Below are 25,108 nucleotides of genomic sequence, written 5' to 3'. Positions count from 1 at the left end.
AAATTAAGATAAATAATAAATAGGTGCAGGGTTCAGGTATTCACTGACCAAGTTAGCAGCGCAGTAGAGGTAGATTAATGTTGGTATGGGACACATACCCATACACACACAGTTGGTAAGATAAAAGTAGAGTATTATTATTTTATTTATATTAGCACCAAGTAATGAATCCTGTTAATCATCCTAATTGAGATGTTGTGTGTGTGAGAGAGAGATTAGCAATTTCAGATAAAAAAAGGAATAATTTTACCTCGCTCTCTGATTTCATGAAAATACTCATTAAAGATTAATTAAAATGGTCACATTACGTATTCTTTAATTGAACTGATTGGAGATATTTTATTTAATGTTTTCTTTGTTTAGCATTAGTAACTGCTCTCGCGCAATTTATTTGTCCTTTCTTGGCGTCCAATAAAGTTTTGTTAAAGCGGAAGTGCCGCGTTGAATTATGGGACGGAAATGGCGGCTTCCTCTGCGCTTTAGTGACGCTTGAAGCTTTGCGGTTTCAAATCACAATTGTTTATTTTCTTTCAGTCGGACTGCAGTGATGTGTTTAACATTAACCCAGGGACTTCAGTGAGAGCGGAAGTAAACAGGTAAACACTCAGGGTTGTGTTTATTTGTTTTGTTAGCATGTAGCTTTGTGTTTTCGGTTAGCATGCTAGCTTGTAGCTAGAACCTTTCTGACACAATAGTGTTAGTCAGCGCCTGTGTGTTTGGATGTTAGTTAACGTGAAATACTAAGTGACGGTAATTATTCAGTTTTGTCTCTGAAATTAGCAGTATTTTAATCCAGTATTTTTTGGTTAAATTTGGTCCCCATGTGTTAAAACAAACAAACAAAACCCGACACCAGAAAATGACCGTATAAGATAATGTACTTGTGTAATATTTTTTTTGTATTGATTTATTTCGCAATAGAAACATATACATAACATGTGAACATGTAATATAAATATAAATATTGCGGAGGATAACACAAAAAGTAAAAATACTTATTTCCATTGTGGTCCTCGAATAGGTAAACAAAATAGCACAAAATAAAATACAATAATAATACTAATAATAAATCACAATAAATTGAATAAGTAAAGTAAGAGTAATATATCCAAAAAGAGAAAAATAATAATAATGAAAATTTCAATATATTACACTTTTAACATCAGTAATATATAAAAGCAGACTGACTGTTGACTAGAAGTTGTGACATATAAAATTATCTTTAACCGTTTTCTTAAAAATACATTTATTTTGAGCAGATCAGGCAGACAGAGGTAGATCATTCCACAATGAAGCACCAGTGAAATAAAAACTATTTTTACTAAAAGGCCCAACATGGGTAATATTAAAAGTATGAATACTATTTCTGGTGCGTGAATTTGTACTATGTTGGAAATTTTCTTTCAGATACACAGGAGCATTATTATGAAAAATATTATACACATGTCCTAACTTTAACTGATTTACACGCATATCCACCGGTAACAATCCTACATTTCTAAACTCTTCCACCCCAATATGAGACCTCGGGGGGAGATTCAACATGAACCTGATGACCTTATTTTGAGCCACTTGTAATCTGGACTTGGATTTCTTTGTCAGTCCACTGTACTAAGAGGTACAGGCGTAGTCGAAATGACACCGAATCAAAGCTGATACTAAAAGTTTTTTGATGTCTTTGTCAAAATTTCGGGCATTTCTATACAGAAACTGTACTTTATTGGAATATTTAGAAACAATTTTATCTACAATACTATCGCCAGAAAGAGGTTGGTCTAAAGTTATGCCTAAATGTGTTACACTACGCTTCGATTCAATTTCATTTCCACCACAGCTGACCTGTACTGAGTCATGCACACTTAACCGACGCTTAGATGCAAACAGAATTGATTCAGTTTTGCCCAGGTGTAGCGAGAGTTTATCATTTAACCACTCTAATAAATTAACGATTTCTTATTTTCGCTTTAAAAAAAAAACCTGATTGTATCTCTGTTTAGAAATGGATTTGATTTGGTTTATTCGGTAAATAATGAAAAAACATATAACACATATGAAAGACATTAAGAACCAGGATAACACTTGAAAGTGAAAACACTTATTTCCAATGTGGTCCTCGATGTGGTTTGTCTTAATTCTTTACAACCTTTTGCTAAACCTTTATTGCTTTTAAAAATAAAACCCATGACTTACTAAAAACATATATTAATAATTTGCATAATGTCTAAAGTCTGAAAAGTAACTGGTCCGGACATGACCATTAATCTTTTCATGATTTTTAATCTAAAAACGCTGATTTTCAAATGTTAATATTATTACCCATGTATAATGCATCTTATTTTGTGTTATTTGTTCTGGTTATAATTAGGTTTTATTTTTCCTCTGTATAATTCATTCTATCCACATTTCACTGGATATGAGCAATTTCGCACTTTGATTGGCTACTACTAGGATATCAGCTCATATACCGTGAGTAGAGAAAAACAAAATGGCGGAGCGTGTTGCTGAACCAACCGAGGACGAAATAAAAACTCTACCTGAAAACAAAACCCCAAAGAATACAAAAAAAGCAACAAAATATGGAATAAAAGTATTTGAACGTATCTTTTTTCTTTTTTCTTCAAGAATTATTTTTATTGCATTTTTCACAAATTGCTCTTGTTGTTTCGCCGGTTTGTTTACATTCTAAGCGGAAATTATTTTGTCGGATGTTTTGTATAAAGTTTTTATTTATCAAATTTGCAAAAAAAAATTGCTCCGTTTCTCAAAATCCAGTGAATGTGAATAGAATAAAACAGTTATTCCACTCAATTTTGTTGTACGTGGCTTATAGACAACTCGGAGCTACGTGCCTTGTCAGCTATCGGTTCACATACGACTCGATTTCGTGGAATAACTGTTAATTATTATACATACAGGACACTTTTTCGATGGAATAAAAACATGTTTTATTCCCTTCTAGTGGGTTTCGTTGTTTGATAGCATGCAATATTGTTAGCATATCACTTATCCAGCGTGTATTACGTAACTCTACCCAATGGAAAATGAGCGTTGAATATGGTTTACGATATTGCATGGTTGTCAAGACAACGTGACGTCACACATCAGAGCTGATGTGAATATTCAGTGAGTGTTCTGCTGCGCGGATCGTATATCTGATACGAAAAAAGCTAGCCAGTATTATTTAAATATATACTTTCAACAAATTCCACAACATTCGCATCAAAAATGGCTATGTAATACCATTTTAACTCAAGCTATCGAAATGTAACAGTATTACATAAGGAATAAAACACTTGGGGGGGGGGGGTGCATGCTGCTATAGGAAAATAACCATAGACTGTATGGTGTGATGTAACCAGATGCAAAAAAAATGCAAAATTGTTACCACCCCAGAAGTTCTTTAATTTTCATTAACAGTTCTTGGATTGTTAATTTCCTCTTCAATGGCACCATTAGATTGATAGCGTTTCCAGTTGGATCTAGATTTGTTTTCCAAATAAAATAAGTTTGTATATAGCTATTTCTTATTTCGGTTTTCTAATTCTAGAGTACCTAACTTGAACCTGTTAACAAAAAAAAGTTCCTAAATTCCATGAAATTTTATTTGTATAGCGTGCTTAACAACAGACGTTGTCGCGAAGAAGCTTTACAGAAATCCAGATGTAGAGTTGGATCCCTAATGAGCAAGACAGATGTGACCGTAGTAGTAGGGAAAAACTCTCCAAGATAACATGAGGAAGAGACTTAAAAAGGAACCGACATCCTTTTGTGGGAGACACCGGATAGTGTGATTTTTATATATTTGATTATAGTACAGAGGTGGAGAAGAGTTTCCATATGATTTAAAATACAGTGGGGCAAAAAAGTATTTATTCAGCCACCAATTGTGCAAGTTCTCCCACTTAAAAAGATGAGAGAGGCCTGTAATTTTCATCATAGGTACACTTCAACTATGAGAGACAGAATGGGGGGAAAGAATCCAGGAAATCACATTGTAGGATTTTTAATGAATTAATTGGTAAATTCCTCTGTAAAATAAGCATTTGGTCACCTACAAACAAGCAAGATTTCTGGCTCTCACAGACCTGTAACTTCTTCTTTAAGAGGCTCCTCTGTCCTCCACTCGTTACCTGTATTAATGGCACCTGTTTGAACTCGTTATCAATATAAAAGACACCTGTCCACAACCTCAAACAGTCACACTCCAAACTCCACTATGGCCAAGACCAAAGAGCTGTCAAAGGACACCAGAAACAAAATTGTAGACCTGCACCAGGCTGGGAAGACTGAATCTGCAATAGGTAAGCAGCTTGGTGTGAAGAAATCAACTGTGGGAGCAATTATTAGAAAATGAAAGACATACAAGACCACTGATAATCTCCCTCGATCTGGGGCTCCACGCAAGATCTCACCCCGTGGGGTCAAAATGATCACAAGAACGGTGAGCAAAAATCCCAGAACCACACGGGGGGGACCTAGTAAATGACCTGCAGAGAGCTGGGACCAAAGTAACAAAGGCTACCATCAGTAACGCACTACGCCGCCAGGGACTCAAATCGTGCAGTGCCAGACGTGTCCCCCTGCTTAAGCCAGTACATGTCCAGGCCCGTCTGAAGTTTGCTAGAGAGCATTTGGATGATCCAGAAGAGGATTGGGAGAATGCCATATGGTCAGATGAAACCAAAATAGAACTTTTTGGTAAAAACTCAACTTGTGTTTGGAGGAGAAAGAATGCTGAGTTGCATCCAAAGAACACCATACCTACTGTGAAGCATGGGGGTGGAAACATCATGCTTTGGGGCTGTTTTTCTGCAAAGGGACCAGGACGACTGATCTGTGTAAAGGAAAGAATGAATGGGGCCCATGTATCATGAGATTTTGAGTGAAAACCTCCTTCCATCAGCAAGGGCATCGAAGATGAAACGTGGCTGGGTCTTTCAGCATGACAATGATCCCAAACATACCGCCCGGGCAACGAAGGAGTGGCTTCGTAAGAAGCATTTCAAGGTCCTGGAGTGGCCTAGCCAGTCTCCAGATCTCAACCCCATAGAAAATCTTTGGAGGGAGTTGAAAGTCCGTGTTGCCCAGCGACAGCCCCAAAACATCACTGCTCTAGAGGAGATCTGCATGGAGGAATGGGCCAAAATACCAGCAACAGTGTGTGAAAACCTTGTGAAGATTTACAGAAAACGTTTGACTTCTGTCATTGCCAACAAAGGGTATATAACAAAGTATTGAGATGCACTTTTGTTATTGACCAAATACTTATTTTCCACCATAATTTGCAAATAAATTCTTTAAAAATCAGACAATGTGATTTTCTGGATTTTTTTTCTCATTTTGTCTCTCATAGTTGAAGTGTACCTATGATGAAAATTACAGGCGTCTCTCATCTTTTTAAGTGGGAGAACTTGCACAATTGGTGACTGACTAAATACTTTTTTGCCCCACTGTACATACGTGTACACACAGATTATATCTAACTTGCTTTGTCTTTTTGTTTGTCAGGAGAGCTTGAGCACTTTTTGGATGATAACGTGAATCCAAATCTCTCTAGAGACATTATGCAAAAATTGTCAAAGGTGGTATTGTCAGCATCGCAGAAGACGGAGCAGATGATTTCACACCAAATCAGAACAGTGACGCGCTAACTCGGTTCATAGATTGAAAATAATAAGGCTGAATGATCAGGTGCCTGCCTCGGCGAAAAAATCAATGCGCGGAATGAAAATAAGGCAGCGATGCGATCGGGGACCCGTCCAGTAATGGTAATGAATCGAAATAAAACCACGATTCATTAAGAAGACAACTTTTGCTCTATTTCTGTCCCATTTCTTAGCTCATCCAGCCAAAAGGTGATGAGTTTATCCCATCATGTGTTGTCCGTCCGATGTCGTCCACGTTTCACAAAAATTGCTGCTTCTCTCTCAATTCTTCACTGATTATTCTTTTTGGCAGGAAGGTGGGTCTGCCTGGGGTGCATATAGTTTCTACCCAAATTTGCATAATTACAATTAATAATGAAGATATGGAGTAATTAATCAATCCCTAACGAGCAGTTTCCACACAAATCGCTTCTTCTCCCTCAATTCCTCACCCATTTTAATTCTTTCTCACCTGAAGGTAGGGGTACCTAGAACTTCTACCCAGATTTGCTTCATTACAATTATTAATGAAGTTATGGACTAATTAAGCCTTAACGGCTTGCAGTTCACAGGGCTCAACATTAACTTTTAAACCCGCTTGCCCTCGGGGGCATTTGGGGTTTAATTTCCACTCCCCCCCCCCTCCCCCCCCCCCCCCCCAATATTATCACCGCCCCCTATTTTGTGAGTACTACTTTTTTTTTTTTTTTTAAAGGAAAACCATAGAATAGTTGTGAATTGCAACGTAAAATGAAGCTCACACATTGAGTTGAAGTTTGTTTATTATTAAGTTTGGTTATTGGTTACTTTTTTACTTGTAACAGACAATTTTATCCAAAATAGTTTTTCCTGCCTTATTCGATTTATTTCCATTTCACATGCGTGCAGCTGTTGTAGAGTTCAGTGTGTTTGTGTCGAACTCTCTCAGACTGTAGGTTCATTACTCGATCTCATCTCATTATCTCTAGCCGGTTTATCCTGTTCTACAGGGTCGCAGGCAAGCTGGAGCCTATCCCAGCTGACTACGGGCGAAAGGCGGGGTACACCCTGGACAAGTCTCCAGGTCATCACAGGGCCGACACATAGACACAGACAACCATTCACACTCACATTCACACCTACGCTCAATTTAGAGTCACCAGTTAACCTAACCTGCATGTCTTTGGACTGTGGGGGAAACCGGAGCACCCGGAGGAAATCCACACGGACACGGGGAGAACATGCAAACTCCACACAGAAAGGCCCTCGCCGGCCACGGGGCTCGAACCCAGGACCTTCTTGCTGTGAGGCGACAGCGCTAACCACTACACCACCATGCCACCCTCATTACTCGATAATGTAGAAATTATAAAATGGAAATCTATAACCAAGTTTGTATGAAGAAGAAAACATGGTGCCAAGACTTTTGAACAGTACTGTTTGAGAATATTTATATATCTTTAATTTTATTTTTTTGGGTTATATCATCCACCTATAGGTTTAAAAAAAAAAAATGCTGTCGCATGACAGACAGGATAATGTTTGAGTTTAAAATTTTGTGTGTAGATTCTGGGTGTTTTATACAGACCTGGCAACCTGTACCTGAATCAGTGCAGCCGTCTGTCATGATGCAGCCTGGGCTTTTTTAAATTTTTTTTTAAACCTAGAGGTGGCTGATGTAACAAAAAAATAAACCCCGATATATAAATATTTTGCACAGTACTGCGTTCCTCTGATAACAGAAACAAAGCTCCAGCTCTCTCTGCTCTTCATCTGTTCTGTTCTTTCAGGATTTATCGCGTGTCGCTCCTTGTTGAATTTTTTTTTTTTTTTTTTTTTTAAATGCCCGAGTTGTTTGAAACCAATCTTGATTTTCTGTGTCACATAAGCAAGCGGCTTCACTTGTAAGAAAATCAAACATTTTCATGAAGGAGCTGATTCGAATGCGAGCAGAAAAAAAATAAAACGAGGTTCTTAAGCAAACTTTTCCATCCTCACTTCCGACTTTGTTTTTGTAAAATACATTTTAAATACAATCGTGAATTTCTCTGCGGTTTCCAGGCTGAGCTCCTCTCCTTGTATTCTTTAACCGCTCATTTCCTCGTTGTTCTTGAAGCATTTACTTCTATTTGTTAACATTTTTCTTGTTAGCGGGGAGACGGTAATGCCTTTTATCTATTTCTCTGTTTGAACAAGCAAAAATTAACCATGCTGAAGACAGATTAAGCTGCTTGCACAAAAGACGGTGCCTGTCTGACCCCAGCTGTAATCATCACGTGATGCGGGACGTCATGCACAAGGGGTCTATAAACAGTACGCGTACCATACTACGACAGCGGGGGTAGGGTATTAGGCAGAAAAAGAAATTTACCAGTCAAAAATAATATTTTATATAATCCTGATAAGCGCCGCAGGTGCGAAGACGAGCGCCGCAGGCGCGAAGTCCCTCTAGGGGGGTCTGGGGGCATGCCCCCCCAGAAAATTTTTGAAATTTAGACTTCATTTCCTGCATTCTAGGACATTTTCCGGGTGAAATGGCGTGTAATTTTTGATCAGAAATATTGCATATTTTTACTTTGTATTTTTTTCAGTTTCACTCCTGAATGTATCAGATGTATGTATGGTGTTTGATTTGGTAACAAAAGTGAAAAGAAAATAAACAACAATGAATTGTATATAATCTTTTGATCTAGTTACAGTATTTAATAAAAAAAAAAAAACAGTATTCTATTTTACCATACCCCAATGAAACCCCCTTGTTAATCAATGTATCACACATACCTTTTCTGTCTTTTTGTGGAAAAACGAATCAGTTTTTGTCACATTCAATTTGGGGCGTTTGTTGGGATTCATCTTGATCCAGAAGAGTGAGTCAGCAAAAAAAAATGCGGTTCTCCCGCCAAGAAAGAGGAAACTACAACGCAGGGTGTTTGGCAATTTTCGACCAATCAGAATTCGCGATTTATTCAGTCCGCATGTTACAAGATTCAGTGCGGGCCAAAATGGCGGAAACGATGAAATATTCTGATTTTTCATTTCAAGTTTTCAGTATTTTTCGTATTAAACTGTGTTTCTTACGATTTGTAAATGATGGCGGAACCACACACGGACTGGCCATCGGGAGTAGCGGGAGTTTTCCCAGTGGGCCGGTGGTTCAGTGTGGGCCAGCGGAGAAAAAAAAAAAAAACAGTTGCGCGCTGGCCTTTAATATGATAAGCAATGTTAACAGTTTCTTTAACAAACTGTTAACATTGCTTATCATATTAAAGGCCAGCGCGCAACTGTAATAAGCAATGTTAACAGTTTGTTAAAGAAACTGTTAACATTGCTTATCATATTAAAGGCCAGCGCGCAACTGTAATAAGCAATGTTAACAGTTTGTTAAAGAAACTGTTAACATTGCTTATCATATTAAAGGCCAGCGCGCAACTGTTTTTTTTTTTTTTTCTCCGCCGGCCCACGCTGAACCACCAGCCCACCGGGAAAACTCCCGCTACTCCCGATGGCCAGTCCGTGTGTGGGCGGAACATAACTGGATTTATCGGATGACATGTGGGAGTATTCATGTGCGAAAATTTTCGGCATTATCGTCCGTTTCAGTATCCGTCTGTGTGTATACTTGCCCGTTGAAATCGGCAATTGCCCGTCAAATTTACGGGTGGACGGGTCTCTGCCTAATACCTTAAGCGGGGGGATATAAAATAACTCACAAAGCAGTAAATGAAACAGAGACCAAGAAAACAGCCAAGACATAATGGTGGATATGTAGCGAGGGACGCTATTAGGAACTGAAATAAAAGATCAAAATTTAATTTTTGTGGTGCTAGTTTGTAATACATGCTCATTCCAACTTGCCTGGTCGGGCATGTTGGGGGCATATTCCAACTTGCCCGAATGGATGTTTCACTTGTCCCGGGCAATCGGGCAGTCCTTAATGTCGAGCCCTGGTTCAACAAAAATTGCTTCTTCTCTGTCAATTCCTCACCGTTTTGGATCCTTTCTGGTAAATAGGTCTGTATTCCTAGGGTGGATATAACTTCTATATATAGCTTGCAATGTTTATAGCGCAAGGCAGCCCACTTTAGATCATTCCTTCTGGACTAGACGGGGCCTGAGTGAGCTACGCCATCATTGTTCGTTGAAACAGTCGGGCACACAAACTGATTGATGGGATAGTTTCCCGGTCTGTGCTGGTTTTATTCACTTGCAGTTCGAGTGTCCGGCACTAAAATCATTCGCTGGTAATGTGTAAGGAATAAATACCTCCGTGTCATGTTGTTCTAGGAAAATAATCAATGATGAAGTGGGTGGAGTTAATTATTAGTATAAAATTATTCAAGGTGGTTTTTTTTTTTTTGGCTTCTTACACCACATCAATTTGCTAATGATTCAAATTTTTTGTATTAATTTAATGATGTAATATTTAATAGTTACATGTAATCTTAAAAGTTACATGTAATCTTGTGGTACGTCAAAGAATAAGGTTAGTTTCTGTTCTCGGTTACTTTATAGCAGCTATGAACAATCACTTCCTCACCACACTTAGTTCTCTCTCTCTCTCTCTGACTGTTTTATTATTTTGTGGGGTTTTTCCAGATCACCCTGCAGGATCGCACCCTGTCCGGTGAGATGGAGGACGATGACGCGTCCCTGCACAGGTTAGAGGGCAGCGACTCGAGCTCGCAGGTCGGAGGACTGATCGTGAAGAAGAAAAGCGCTTCGGTGGAGCAGCATGTATTCAGAGTGCCAGCCCCTCGCACCTCTCTTCTCGGCCTCGATCTACTCGCTGCTCAGAAACGCAAAGAGCGGGAAGGAAAGGAGCAGCTGAACTCGGACCTCGATGACCGAAAATCGAAAAAATCCAAGGTATCGTCCTACAGGGACTGGGAGGAGGGCAAAAGCGACTCTGGGTCTTCTGATGATGATGATGATGATGATGAAGGTGGAGACAGGAGGAACGAGAAGAAGGAGAGGTGAGTCATTTACCACACGCTGTTTCTCACAGTTCAGCCAAAACCAAAATGCCTCCCAGAATCCTTTTTGCTCAGAGATGTAGTCGATCAGCCGAGACGTGTTCAGCGTGTGACGTTCTTTAGTTTTGTGCTGGAGCTCTGAGGCTCGTCGTCACACAGCTGGACGAATTGTACGTTGTGTACGTTTGCAGTTTAGTCACTCGTTTTTTTCTGTCGTGTAAAAGTTGTAATGACGTGAGGATGTAAAATGCAGTAAACTTATCGTGATGTCATGCAGCAGGCGTTACCGTACGTCAGGGGCGGAAACGCCCTCGAACCCCGGCGGCGTGAGTGAAGAGTTCCGCAGGAAGCATCAGCAGAGGGAGAGAGACCGCCGGGAGCACGGCGTTTACGCATCGTCTAAAGAGGACAGGAACCGAGACAAGGACAGAGAGAGGTCCAGAGACAGAAACCGAGAGAGAGACCGAGAACGGAAAAGTGATCGAGGTGAATACAAGTTCCTTTTTTTCCCTCTCCCTCCTTCCCTCTCTTCGTCCTTCCTTTCCCTCCCTCTCACTCTGCCCATTTCTCCCTTCATAAACTCCTTCCTCTACACTCCCCTGCTCTTCCTCTCTCCCCTGCTCCTTCCCTCACTTCTTCTCTCATCCTCTACCGCTTTAATCCCTTCTACTCTCATCCTCTGTCCTTCTCCCCCTCTTTCTCCTTTCCTCACTCTCACCTTCTCCCTTCCTCTCTCCTCCTCTCCTTTCTCACTCTCTCCATCCCTTTCTCCCACTGTAACCTCCCTCTACATTCCTTCCTTCCTTCCTTCCTTCCTTCCTTCCTTCCTTCCTTCCTCTCTGCCCTGCTCCCTCCCTCACTTCCTGTCTCCTCCTCCCTCTCTCCCCTCTTTCTTTCTCCTTTCCTCACTCTCTCACCTTCTCCCTTTCTCACTCTCTCCATCCTTTTCTCCCTCCATAACCTCCTTCCTCTACATTCCTCTCTTCCTCCTTTCTTCTCTTCCCCTCTCCTGTTCCCTCTCTTCCTTCTTTCCTCCCTTCCCCTCCCTCTCCTTCTTGTCCTCCCTCCTTCTCTCTCATCCCTTTTTCTTTCCCTCCCTTCCTCTCCCCCTTTTTATTTCTCCTTTCCTCACTCTCTACATTCCACTCTCCCTCTGTCTTCCTCCTTTCTTCTCTTTCTCTCTTCCCCTCCCTCATCCTTCCTTCCCTGCTCCTCTCACTTCCTCTCACCCTCCTCCCCTTCCTCCCTCCTCCTCCCCCTTGCTCTTCCTTCCTTCGTTCTTTCCTTTCTCCCCCTTTCCTCATTATCACTTTCTCCCTTCCTCTGTTCCTGCACATTATTTTATTCCCGATGGAAGTGTAAATACATGTTGATTGGTGCAGATGAACGGGACCGCAGCCGGGGATCAAGCAGCAGCCGCTCGGAGCACCTGGACAGCAGTGCGAGGAGCGAGCGCTCGCAAAGAGACAGCTGGTCTGAGCGCATCAGCCGCGGGAGTCGCAGGGACGAACCTCTCACTCCCTGCCTTCGGCCCAGAGGTCAGCGAATCAGTCAGACTTCCAAACGTTTGACAAATAACCCAAGAAAATTGGCTCAGCTTGAACACTGGTCTGTTGTGTGATTTATTTATTCAGTAACGTTAACAGGTTATTTCTGGATGCCAGGGAGAAGAGGAGACTCAACCATGCGTTTAAATATACTAATCTTTCAAGATTCTCCATATCCTGATCTTGAATGTCCGTTTCCTATCCCATCCCAGCCCATCCCATCCCACAACAGCTTCTTGTCTCCTAAGAACCTGATTTAGGTTTAAAAGCGTGAATATGCAGAGTGTTTTATCGTTGTGTTGTACACAGATGCTCCAACACCGTCTGGCTCCAGTTGGGATGAAGACGACAGTGGCTACGTTAGCTCACGACGTTCTCACTGGGAGAGCCCGTCTCCGGCTCCCTCACACCGCGAGAACGATCGCTCGGAGCGCAGCTCTCGCTCAGGCCGCGACAGTGAGAGGAGAGACAAGTGAGATCCTCTTCAGCTTTGGAGTAATCACGAGTTAACGGAAATGAATTAAAAAAAAAAAAAAGGATGTTTCTGATGTTAACACGTTGTCGTGTTTTTGTCTCCAAGGTCAGTGAGAGCTCGTTATCCGGAGGACACGCCTCTGCCGACGCCATCATACAAATACAACGAGTGGGCCAATGACAGAAGGCATCTGGGCTCCACGCCTCGTCTATCCAGAGGGAAAGGTGTGTGTGTGTGTTCCTTTATTCGAATAAAGCACACGGCGTTGTGCTGTTGTAGGAAAATAATCAACGATAGGGTGGTGTGATGAAATTTACTGAGTTACTGTTACCCCTCTGAAGTTGATTAGTTTCCTATAACAACGTTTTGTACTTCATATACCACAGCCTTTTGCCAAAGAGTTTGACATTCTTTAAGTTAAAGAATATCGCATCATACTTTTTTAAGATCCGTTTATAGTTGTTTAAAAGGGCTGGCTCACTCTTCAGAGTCCGGTTAGTTGTTTCACTGGTTGTGATCCCTTCGAAACCATCTAGAGTTTTTTCTTCTTCTACATGTCATACATGGAAGCGTTGGACAAAATAGGCTCAGGCTGATTTAGAGTCCGTTACAACAGAATAACCAGATGAAAACGGAATGGATCCGTCAAAATAATTTAAAATATAGACATTTTGACAAAATATCCTCAATTTCACGTTACAGTTTAAAGGAACAGTCCACCGTACTTCCATAATGAAATATGCTCTTATCTGAATTGAGACGAGCTGCTCCGTACCTCTCCCAGTCAGTCAGACGCAGTCAGACGCGCTGTCACTCCTGTTAGCAATGTAGCTAGGCTCAGTATGGCCAATGGTATTTTTTGGGGCTGTAGTTAGATGCGACCAAACTCTTCCGCGTTTTTCCTGTTTACATAGGTTTATATGACCAGTGATATGAAACAAGTTCAGTTACACAAATTGAAACGTAGCGATTTTCTATGCTATGGAAAGTCCGCACTATAATGACAGGCGTACTAACACCTTCTGCGCGCTTCGGCAGCGCATTGATATCTGAGCTCCGTATCAATGCGCTGCCGAAGCGCGCAGAAGGTGTTAGTACGCCTGTCATTATAGTGCGGACTTTCCATAGCATAGAAAATCGCTACGTTTCAATTTGTGTAACTGAACTTGTTTCATATCACTGGTCATATAAACCTATGTAAACAGGAAAAACGCGGAAGAGTTTGGTCGCATCTAACTACAGCCCCAAAAAATACCATTGGCCATGCTGAGCCTAGCTACATTGCTAACAGGCGTGACAGCACGTCTGACTGCGTCTGACTGACTGGGAGGTCGTGCAAAGCTCGGAGAGGTACGGAGCAGCTCGTCTCAATTCAGATAAGAGCATATTTCATTATGGAAGTACGGTGGACTGTTCCTTTAAAGGTTCTGACTGCAAAGTTGAATTCTGGGTAAAATGTTCCATTTCTGTTGCTGTTGGAGTTTTGAGATATTGTGCTGCCACACACACACACACACACACACACACACACACTGTGTATCCTGTGTGTAAATATTTTGCTGAGATAAAAAGCGTCCCACATTTGATGATTCTGGATCTCGCCGAAGCATGTGAGCAACAAGATCATGTGACCACCGTGGGGCGTGTTTGACCTACTTTTAACCAAAACAAGTCGGCGTGGGCAAACATGGTGGACTCCGCTCTCCTGCCAGCGGAAAAGAAAGGAAAAGGAAAACCTGCCTGGTGAGTGCAACTGCAAGATGGAGCAAGGTTAGATGACGTGCCATTTTTCTGGACAGATAACTAAATAATTCTAGCTAGCGCTTAGCTATCTTCCTGAGAATGCATGAGCTCGACGTCACGGTCGCGAGTGTGGAGTTAATATACACCTAATGTTTTGATCTTGCACAGAAAGAAACAACACACAAGCAGGAACAGAGAAAAAATATATTCGTCGATTTATATTTGTGTCACGGATCTTTTCGCGAATGTCAACCTCAAATTACATTCCTGCGACTCAAAACTCTGTGGTTGATGCAGAGTCGCGATGTTTTCTTGGTGGCGTCGCCATCTTGGTGTGGCACAGTTCCATAGTTATGCTAATTAGTTAAAGCTCCTCACGTTAAGGCCAATTTATGCTGGCAACGCAGTCCTCGCAGATGGCGTCTGCGTAGCCCCCCCACCTTCGCAGATGCTCTGCGCGCACCTCCCAAAAATTGTGACCACCGCAGAAGCCTCACAGACAAGAGGGCTCTGATTGGTCCACTCTACATCCGCTGTACATGCACTTCCGCTTCCCTATTTTCTCGGTTTGATTTGTTTTCACTACCGCCATTTTTAAAAACACGAGCGAAGATGGAGCAGCACGAAGAGCGGTTGATTGAGGAAGTACGTACATCTATACAACTCCAGTTCTAGTCATTATAAGTAACTGGAGGATAAACACTCCACTAACCACACCCACCAACTACTCCTAGCGATTTCGCGACTTCGCGCCCCCTTGCGTTGTGGCGGTGAATAACATCGCGCACGCCTATTACTCCCCGCTCAACGATAAATTACAACTGTCTGCGAAAAGCTGTCTGCGAAAGCCTTGTCGCAAGAGCATGCAGAGGCCCTTAGACTGTTTCCATAGGGCCGTACTGTTTACCTGAGGAGGGAGGAAAATAGTTCCAAAACGGAGAATAGCGACCACATGATCACATCTCATCTGCATGATATTGTTCTTATGTCATACACGCACACACAAAAAAAAAAAATTGAAATTTTCAGATGACTTTTGCAGTCAGCACCTTTTAAGATCTAGGGCCTCGGATGTCGTTGGATTGTTTCTAGCTTAGAAAATGGCAACTCACTACTTGGCACAGAGGATTCTGTAAAGGATGAACTGGTGCTTTTAATATTCACCAAACAAGTTAGTTCCTGTTCTAAGTACTAAACAGTCATCGGCTTCTGTTTTTTTCCTATTTTTTGAAATGTATATGACAAAAAAAAACATGACGGCGTCATCACAAGATGTCGGAAAACGTAACGTTATCACTTTACTGCTGACACTGGAGACTCCTTCCATAAACATTAACTGACTAAACGTATCTGTCCAGAAGCCTTCCCTATATCCGTAACAGTTACACTCCAAGGGGTAAAAGAACAAAACCCTGTCCATACAAGTCCCTGTGTGTGATTTACAGTGTCTTGCAAAAGTATTCATCCCCCTTGGTGTTTGTCCTGTTTTGTCGCATTACAAGATGGAATTAAAATGGATTTTTGGAGGGTTAGCACCATTTGATTTACACAACATGCCGACCACTTTAAAGGTGACAATTGTTTTATTGTGACATAAATGATAAGTTAAGATGAAAAAAAAAAACAGAAATCTGGAGTGTGCATAAGTATTCACTCCCTTTCGTATGAAACCCCTAAATAAGAGCTGGTCCAACCGATTCACTTCATAAGTCACATAATTAGTTGATTAAGATCCACCTGTGTGCAATCAAAGCGTCACATGATCTGTCACATGTCTGTATAAATCAACCTGTTCTGGAAGGACCCTGACTCTGCAACACTACTAAGCAAGTAACATGAAAACCAGTACAATCGCTTCTTCAAAGTTTCACCAAATGGTTTTATTTATGCAACTTAAAGCTCATAATACTGTATAACTTTGGTTGAGTGTAAAAACGGAGCAAAAACATGGCCGAATCCTGAATGACTCCTATTTGGATTTGTCCTACCAAGCCTACTGCGCATGCGCGAAGCGGCTCGGCTCGGTTTTCCCTTTCGGGCGCTCTCATTTTCTGTTAGAATTTGGTAAAGAAAAAAAATATATATTATTTACCAGCTTACCGGGTCCATGAACATAAATCTGACAGCTGACAAGGTCGGGATATAAACGAATCGAATACAAGCCACCCGCCGGGACTCCTTCCTGTCATCACAGTGATCTGTCTGTAAACACTCACTACGTTTGCATGCACATAGAGAGAATCGAATTTCTGCCGTTGCTTGACTGAAATCGAAGTTCAAAATGCCATGTACACACCTTAATTCGGCTGAAATTGAACCGAACTTGATTTCTCGGAATCGAGCTACACAACCTAGATTATGCGATTTCTGCCGAGCTACTTTGTGCATGTATACCCTATCGAGCTAGTTGTCGAGCTACTTCCGGGAGTGACGAGACCACAAGCGGGAAACACAACAGCCTCGGTCGGCATGACAACAGTAGTAGCGAGCAGCAGAAGAGGTCAGGAGGAACAAACGAAGAAGAGAAAATGTGGATGTAGAGCTCTCTGAAGTGTGGGTGGAGCACAGAGGACGGCAGGACAAAGCTTCTGGTACTAATAGGCTTTTTATTGTCAGACTTTTCAGTTTAACAGCCTACTTTTATTCTTGAGAGAAGCGCGCGTGCTGTGTTCTAGTCCCAGGATGAGCTCTCCCCTCTGCTCTGCCTCCTTAAATAGGGCGCGGTTACTGGGAAGACACACAAACACAGGTTAATTACCGTCAGGTGTACCGTCGTTCTGCCACTCACCTTCCCTGGCTCCGCCCTCCTGTCACAGACCGGCGCTTGACCACGCCCCCACTGCCACAGGCAAGCAGAAACGTGCACTTCTGGAGCAATGAGGAGACAGAGTTCATGCTCATTCAGCTTAAGGAGTTGAATATATTAAAATTCATGGACGGGAGAAAAACGCGCAATGGAGAACACGGAACTGATAACTTTGTTTACACTCTTGAATAGCTCTTCATGACGACAACCGGAAGTGTACCAACACGATGGGGCGTGTAGCGCCACCTGTGGCTCGGGTGCACAATGCACCTCACACAATAGCCCGATTTCATTGTGTGCATGTAAGATTGGATTTCTCTGGCACCCTGCTGGGACCTTCAGCTCGATTACCGACAGCAGCTCGATTTGGATGTGCATGTAAACGTAGTCACTGTTTTCATGGGCTCAGTGACGTCACCGATCAGAGGGAGGCGCATTAACGAAAGATTCTGATTGGTTTATAGTTGCCCACAATCTCAAAATGGCTGACTCCTCTGTGTCAATTCATGATTTCAAAGTTAAAAATATTTTTTCATGTTCGATATATAATGGAAATAATTAACGGAATTGATTACGTATATGTTTTTCTCCTATTACACACCTGGTTTTGTGGAAAAATGGCGTTACCCTTTAAAGGGAAACATTTAAATGTCTTGGAATGGCCTAGTCCAGTGGTTCTCAAACTTTTTTCACCAAGTACCACCTCAGAAAATACTTGGCTCTCCAAGTACCACCATAATGACCAACATTAAAATACAGTAGCGTAGTAGGCCTAAGTATTCATTAAAAACAAGGCGGAGGTTTTATTTAACAAATATATTTAATATTATTGGCCACTGTAACGTTACACACAGTACTTTGAACAGTAACACTGTGTTTAAATATAGGAAAATAAAACACTACTTAAATAATGAATCAAATAAAATTAATTGCACATAAGTGAAATCAACATTGTACTAAAATAAATATTAAGACAGTTCTTAAAGATTAAATGAAAATGTACTTAAGTTAAATAACTGTACTGTACTTAAATGTTAAAAAAAAGTACTGTACTTGATGTACTTGAAAAAAATCAAAACCGGCTATGCATAGCTGCAGTTCTTGCCGTTTCTTAACTCCAGTGACGGCTTTCTGAAACAGAAACACCCACCCACAAACAGAGGAAGAACAATAAGATTAAGAATAAAACAAAAGTGAGGAAAAGCATTAAGAATAACAGCTGTAGTTAAATATACACAGAATATTGACTATTGATTGACAGCTTACTGAGCTTAATGTGATGGGTGTGCATGCCTCTGTGAACACAGTCGTGCAACGTCTGGGTCAATGGAGGTCAGCTTCAGTCTCAGGTTTGGCTCAGCATCCACCCTGCTTCTGTACTTTTGTTTTTTTGACAACAAGTGAAGAGAAGCCTTTCTCGCACAGGTAGGTGGTCACAAAAGGAAGGAAAAATCGCACAGCCTTGTCAGAAAGCACAGGGTATTCACTGTACTGCTTTATCCAAAAGTCCAACGGAGTGTGCTTTCTGAAAGATGCCTTCAGTGTTTCGTCACAAGACAGCTCTATTAACCTCTCCTGCTCAACAACGGTTAAGTCCATTGAGGCCATGTGAGCGGTGTCGATGTTGAAAGGGTTTCTCATCCAGCTGCTAGCTTCATACTCGGGCATCACTGGGAAATAATTGCAGAACTGTTGTCTGAGTGACGTGAGGTGTGCAGCGATGTTCTCCCTGACTCCATCATCAAGCATCAGGTCATTGTCAGACAAAGAACTCCAAAGCAGGGAAAGCTGAAACATCACCTGTCTTGACTTTGATTTCAAATAACTCCAACTTTTTCAGCAGTGCATTGATTTTGTCCTGCACATCAAAAACATTGATGGAGAGTCCCTGTAGTCCCAAATTCAGGTCATTTAAACGTGAAATGTCAGACAAGTATGCCAACTGACTGAGCCACACAGTATCCTCAAAAATGTCTGACCGGGGGAAATTTGTGTCCTGCAAGAACATCTGGACCGCTCTGTGCAATTCGAAAAGCCTCGAAAGCACCTTTCCTCTTGAAAGCCACCTTACTTCAGTGTGAAGCAAGAGTTGGACATGCTCACTGCCCATCTCCTCGCAGAGCACATGAAATAAGTGAGCATTCATCGGTCTGGTCTTGATGAAGTTCACAGTTTTTACAGCACAATCCAGCACGGACTTCAGGTCATCAGGCATCCTCTTCACTGCCAGCGCCTCACGATGGATGCTGCAGTGATCTGTGGTTGGTAGAAGAGAGCAACTGGACTTGCTTGAAAAGTCTTGAAGACATTTCGCCTCTCATCTGAAAGGCATCCTCAGTTCTGTCTGACTAATAGGGAGTATCCAGTATTTTATCCTCTCATGGATCATCATAGAATCAGAATGCTGATGGCTGCATTGTAGGTGGCTGAAAGATGTCATAGATACCCACTTCTGTTCAGTGATGGTCATTCCAGGTTGACAAAAATGAACGATCCTCTCTGGCTAAGATGTCTGCCAGTTTTCTGGAAGTCCTCTCATACTCCCGCACCAGTCGAAGGGATCTCATCCCAAAGTGCGTAGAAACATATCTGTGAAGATACTCAGTCATCCAGGTACATAGTAATCTGTGGTTGGTAGAAGAGAGCAACTGGACTTGCTTGAAAAGTCTGCAGCGAGTCCAGCGCATCTCAGGTGCCACCTCTCTGGTGCGAGCTGCTACCCCGCTGTTGCGACCCGTCATGGCCCTCGCGCCATCAGTACATACACCCACACACGTTTCCCAGTCCAAGCCATGCTCCTGGATGAACTTGTTCAGTAACTGGAATATTTGCTCTGATGTAGTTCTGGTCTCCAGTGATTTACAGAACATAAAGTCCTCCTGTGCCACACCGTCATATTCATATCTCACATAAACCAATAAATTGGCCAAATCTGCAACATCTGTCGTCTCATCAAGCTGTATGGCAAAATATCTACTGTTAATGCGCTCAGTGTCTTTTTAACGTCGTCAGCCATGTCGTTTATTCTCCTTGACATGGTGTCATTTGAAAGCGGCACCAAGTTTAACTCTCTGGCAGCTTTCTCTCCACACATGATACGTGTCATCTCTTTGGCTAATGGTAAACACAGCAGTTCCCCGATTGTGTGTGGCTTACCGGCTCTGGCGATCAGGAGGCTGGCACGATATGAAGCTTCCTGTGCTTTGGCTACAGGTGTACCATAGGACAGAATGGTGGACTTGGACTGCTTCAGTTCATCACGTTTTCATTAAAAAAAAAATCCATTGGTTTGTCCTTTAGTGCTGTGTGTTTGGTTGTAAGATGCCGTTTGAGATGCGACGGTTTCATGGACTCATTGCTCAGAGCGTTGCCACATACGTACAACATGCTGCGGCCTGGGCAGCTCCTCTGTCCCGCTACAAATGAATCCCAGTTTTATGTATTTTTTGTCATACTTCCTCCTTACTGGTTTCTGCCATTTGCTAGCAGTTCTGGGGCTGGTTTTGCCACTGTCGTTAGCATCTGCGCTCGGCTCACACACGTCCTCTTCAGTTCTCCCTCTCTCCTGATCCACGCTCCCATTCGCGGATTTAAGCCACGACAGTAATTTTGTCGTACTCGTCATAATTAGCAAAGCCACCTCCGCCTTTTCCCATCACAGCCTAGTCTGTAGCTACCAGTGGCAGATAACCGTCTGTCAGCGGAACTGGCGGGAATGCGTATGTACTAGGGATGGCGAAAACAAAAAAAAATCTTGACCGACCACCAAGCCTCATTAGCCGGTTAAAGTCGGTTAACCTATGAGTTTAAAATTCTAGAATTGGAATTATTAGAATCTATTCTAAATCTAACCGCGAGCATCCGCACATTCAGTCCCAGTCGCTGCCCTCCACTCACATTACCTTTTCTACAGCGCGAAACATTTAGTCAAACGCGGCACTGATGTCGAGGGGTTTGTATTGGAGCGGAGGACAAATGGCTCCAGCTTAGAGACAGTTTCAGTTGGCCATGATGGTGTTGAAAATAAAGTCAAGTGCTAGAAGTAGTACATAACATTCAGTGATGGGAATAACGGCGTTAAAATAAAGGCTGTTATAACACCGGGTAATCTAATTAATTAGCTGCAATCGTTATAACGCCGTTACCAATATCAACACGCCATTACTGCATGGTATCGAAGTTGCTCTGAAGCCGTCACCGACTTGGCTCACAGACATAAAAGCTGCGTTTGTCAGTCCCCCTCAGACACCGCTGTCATTTCATTCTCTCCCCTTCCCTCCAAAAGTCGGCATCTGCGCCTTTAGTTTGTGTGGAGAGATATGATCTGCAATAACGTGCATTGTTGGCTACAGACCGAAATATACCTTCAGAATGCACTGACCAAGGCAGGACTAAACTCCATGTGCCTTCTAATAATAATTAAAAAAAAACAAAACAGAATAGTAATTTGTAAGCTAAAAAGTCTAGCCTGATACTTTATTTTTCACAAATACAGTCAACTTCTGTCAAGGGTCACACAAAAAAAACAGTTGTTCTTGGAAATACACAGGCTAACAAGTTAACAGGTTTAAACAAGTTGAAATAGAAAACACTGTGGTCTACAAAATACCCCACTCTGAAAATCACTAATTTTTATTCATAAACACAAGCATGTCTACATGCTCTGGGGTCAAACGTGTACGCAGGTGATTGACTACAAGGCCCGCAGCGGAGAAAACCCTCTCTGATGGAACAGAAGTCCCGGGGATGCAAAGGTGTCGCTCCGCCAAGCTTGCAAGTCTGGGAAAGCGCGACTGGTTTGCTCTTCACCAATCAAGTGGATTACTTTCGAGGGAGTGGCGACTGTCTTCAACTGGGGTGGGAGGGCGGGACATGACTGAATGGGTGTTTCTGATTTGTCAGCTGTTGTCCTTACACCGCATGGCATGCCCCAAGCGTTTACAACACAGAATTCCAGGTTCTCCGCTCCAAAATCGGCAGCTTCAAAATGTTTTTTTTTTTTTTTTTTTTTTTTTAACTGACAACCAAAAAAAATTAACCAGTTGATGTTGACTCGGTCAACCATTGGTCAAACGGTCATCGGTTAACATCCCTAGTATGTACGCTACGTATGGCTACCCAGAAGCACTTGCAAACTTTTTAAAATTATTAATTTGTATCTCCTTTCATTTTCTTGTCATCGGTTGGTAAGATATTTTCGGATATTATGGATAGTATTTCACGTTTTATTTATTTATTTTTTAACATTTTATTTATATTTAAGTGATTCTTTGGCGTACCACTAGATGGAGCCTGCGTACCGCTAGTGGTACGCATACCACAGTTTGAGAATCACTGGCCTAGTCAAAGCCCAGACCTCAATCCAATTGAGAATCTGTGGCATAACTTGAAGATTGCTGTACACCAAAGCAACCCATCTACTTGAAGGAGTTGGAGCAGTTTTGCCTTGAGGAATGGGCAAAAATCACAGTGGCTAGATGTGCTAAGCTAATAGAGACATACCCCAAGAGACTTGCAGCTGTAATTGCAGCAAAAGGTGCAAGTCTCAACCCCAGGTATTGGCCGAATGCCTGATTTTGCCTGACCAAGACATTCAGGTAGAAATATTTTAGCGAGTTAGGCCCGTTCGGGCACACCTATGGTCGGCTTCTTTAAGCACAAAAATGATTTTCGAGTGAGTACGTTACAAAAAACAAGACTTATTAACCAGCATCCTCTCCTCCCCTGTGATCACTGTTTTGTTTTTTTTTCTTCCCGATTTGTAACAGTGATTCTGATTGGCTTGCTTCAGGTGCGTGTGCGCTTTATCAATGCAATAAAACAGGACAAACACCAAGGGGGATGAATACTTTTGCAAGACACTGTATATTAAAACTTGTGCATTGATGTAACCCTGTCAGAGCCGTGTGCTTAAGGAAAATGAATCCATACCTCTTGATTTGAGAATTCAGTAGTGCTGTGGTATAAATGTGCTGAATGTATGTATACGAATAAGTACATGTGGTGATGGATGAGTCTGAGGTTTTTTTTTTTTCTTTTCTTTTTTTTTTTTTTTTTTAATCGTGCTGTAGGTAAAAAGGAGGATGGAGAGGAAGGCATCAGTTTTGACAATGAAGATGAGAAGGAGCAGTGGGAAGAAGACCAGCGGGTCAGTGCGCACCCCTGATTTCATTTCATTAGCATTTAAACTGATAGTATCGTAATCATTCGTGTACTTATATAAATCCTTTTGAACTGTCCACAGCAAGCAGATCGAGACTGGTACATGATGGACGAGGGCTACGACGAATTCCACAACCCTCTGACTTCGAGCTCGGACGACTACGTGAAGAAGAGGGAGCAGATTTTGCAGAAGCAGACCCAGAAACGCATCTCGGCACAGAAACGGCAGATCAACGAGGTACAACAAATTCAGACCCCTCTCAGAAGTCTCAGTCTTGGTTCTGGATAGTTCCAATCTAAATGCATCCGTTCCACAGACTCCTCAAGCAAGGTCATATTTGTATGGCCTGCTCTCTGAATTTTTTAAACATGTACACACTGGCCACTTTATTAGGAACACCCAGGCATCCACCTGCTGCTTTATGCAGTTCTCTGATCAGCCGATCCATTAGATCAGGGGCGATTTCTCAGAGACAACAAGGGAAGCTGAACTTCCCCTAAAATTCTCTCCCCAAACTGCGGCGTCTACGACGTTGAATTCTCATTAAAACAATAACTTGCATAACATAATATATGCCCAAGATTGTATTTACGTTCATAACTATCCCTATGTCATCCTGTAACTTATTTGAGTGATGTCTGACGAACTTGCAGTTCGCTACGAGAATCACCTTTACTGCCAGGCTGTAACCTTTTCTTATTTCAATGGGCTCTATGGACAGTGTTGCCAGATTGGGCGGTTTTAAGTGCATTTTGGCGGATTTGAACATATTTTGGGCTAGAAAACGTCAGCATCTGGCAACACTGTCTATGGACTGGCAGCCGGGTATCCGTTGCAGTCTACGAGACGGCTCTGAACAGCCAATTTCGGCTAGTTGTTATTGGTTAAAATCGACAAAATCGTCACTTCCAGGGAAGCCGGGTATCTCTGGGGGTAAACGAGACATGGGCGGGCCAAGAAGCCGGGCTGATAAAGGATTATTGGAGGTGGTGTTTGAAAGACATGAGGAGGGCGGGGTCGCTGTACTTCGGCGAGGAACACGCTAAGCATGATCAGTCAGTCCGTAGTGGATGTCGAGAAAGTGTAGTCGTGTGCCAAAGTGCTGTCCGAATTTCTTTTCATATAAACGTTTCTTCTCCATTGATGTCTCTGTACATTACTCTGTAAATAAATGTAAATATTACTCGTTGTGCTCCGTTAACTTTCATCCATTCTAACAGTTTGATCATTCGTGAATTCACTCATTTATTTAATTTGTAGTTCAATCAACGTGGTTGTAGGCTAGCTTGAGCCTTATTGGGATCTGCAGTGCTAGCTGCTAACAGCTGGTATCTATCTGCTATAATGGCAAAGTACGGCCAGTCGTTTTGCCCTGCCCCCGCCTCGCGCTCCGTCCGGTGCGGTAGTGATGTCCCGTTGCTCGTGCGCCGCAGCAGAGACCCGCGCGACCTTCAGCCGGTACAGTCGCTGGTCTTTTACCACCGCCGTTATTCTCATCTTTCCAGTGCGTTCTTGATTTTTCCATTGTGTCCTATTTCGCCATATCAAATACCCAAAATGGTATCGTATTATTCATATTTAAGTGAATAATCAATTCAGTCATCATAACTTGGCATTTTTAACCCAAGCAATCAAAAAGAGGAAATTTATTCAATATTTTCAAAAAATTTTACAAAAACATTTGAATTGTAATAAAAAAAAAAAATTCCACAGCAGAGGCCAGATAAAGCAAGACGCTATCTTTATTCTTATTAAACATGATAAACATTGAGTGTTG

The 25,108-nt window shown here is 42.1% G+C and overlaps 1 protein-coding gene across 2 annotated transcripts in view; it reads left to right on the top strand.

Annotated features, from left to right (window-relative positions):
* The first annotated feature begins 440 nt into the window (after nucleotides 1-440).
* Nucleotides 441-25,108, top strand: part of dhx38 (DEAH (Asp-Glu-Ala-His) box polypeptide 38) — a 58,466-nt gene continuing 33,798 nt past the window's right edge. Inside the window, exons 1-8 of one of the 2 annotated variants that reach the window (XM_060940812.1) lie at nucleotides 441-596; nucleotides 10,221-10,597; nucleotides 10,878-11,083; nucleotides 11,980-12,135; nucleotides 12,454-12,616; nucleotides 12,725-12,843; nucleotides 23,240-23,316; nucleotides 23,413-23,568. In XM_060940812.1, the coding sequence (XP_060796795.1) occupies nucleotides 10,254-10,597; nucleotides 10,878-11,083; nucleotides 11,980-12,135; nucleotides 12,454-12,616; nucleotides 12,725-12,843; nucleotides 23,240-23,316; nucleotides 23,413-23,568 (1,221 nt within the window). In that variant the 5' untranslated portion in view covers nucleotides 441-596; nucleotides 10,221-10,253. Of the gene's footprint in view, nucleotides 597-10,220; nucleotides 10,598-10,874; nucleotides 11,084-11,979; nucleotides 12,136-12,453; nucleotides 12,617-12,724; nucleotides 12,844-23,239; nucleotides 23,317-23,412; nucleotides 23,569-25,108 lie in introns of both variants that reach the window. The other variant, XM_060940811.1, reaches the window with a different exon arrangement.

This window comes from Neoarius graeffei, chromosome 15 (assembly GCF_027579695.1).
Source record: "Neoarius graeffei isolate fNeoGra1 chromosome 15, fNeoGra1.pri, whole genome shotgun sequence".
Taxonomy (NCBI): Eukaryota; Metazoa; Chordata; class Actinopteri; order Siluriformes; family Ariidae; genus Neoarius; species Neoarius graeffei.
Note: the sequence above shows the minus strand (reverse complement) of the source record. Positions and strands in the feature narration are given on the sequence as shown.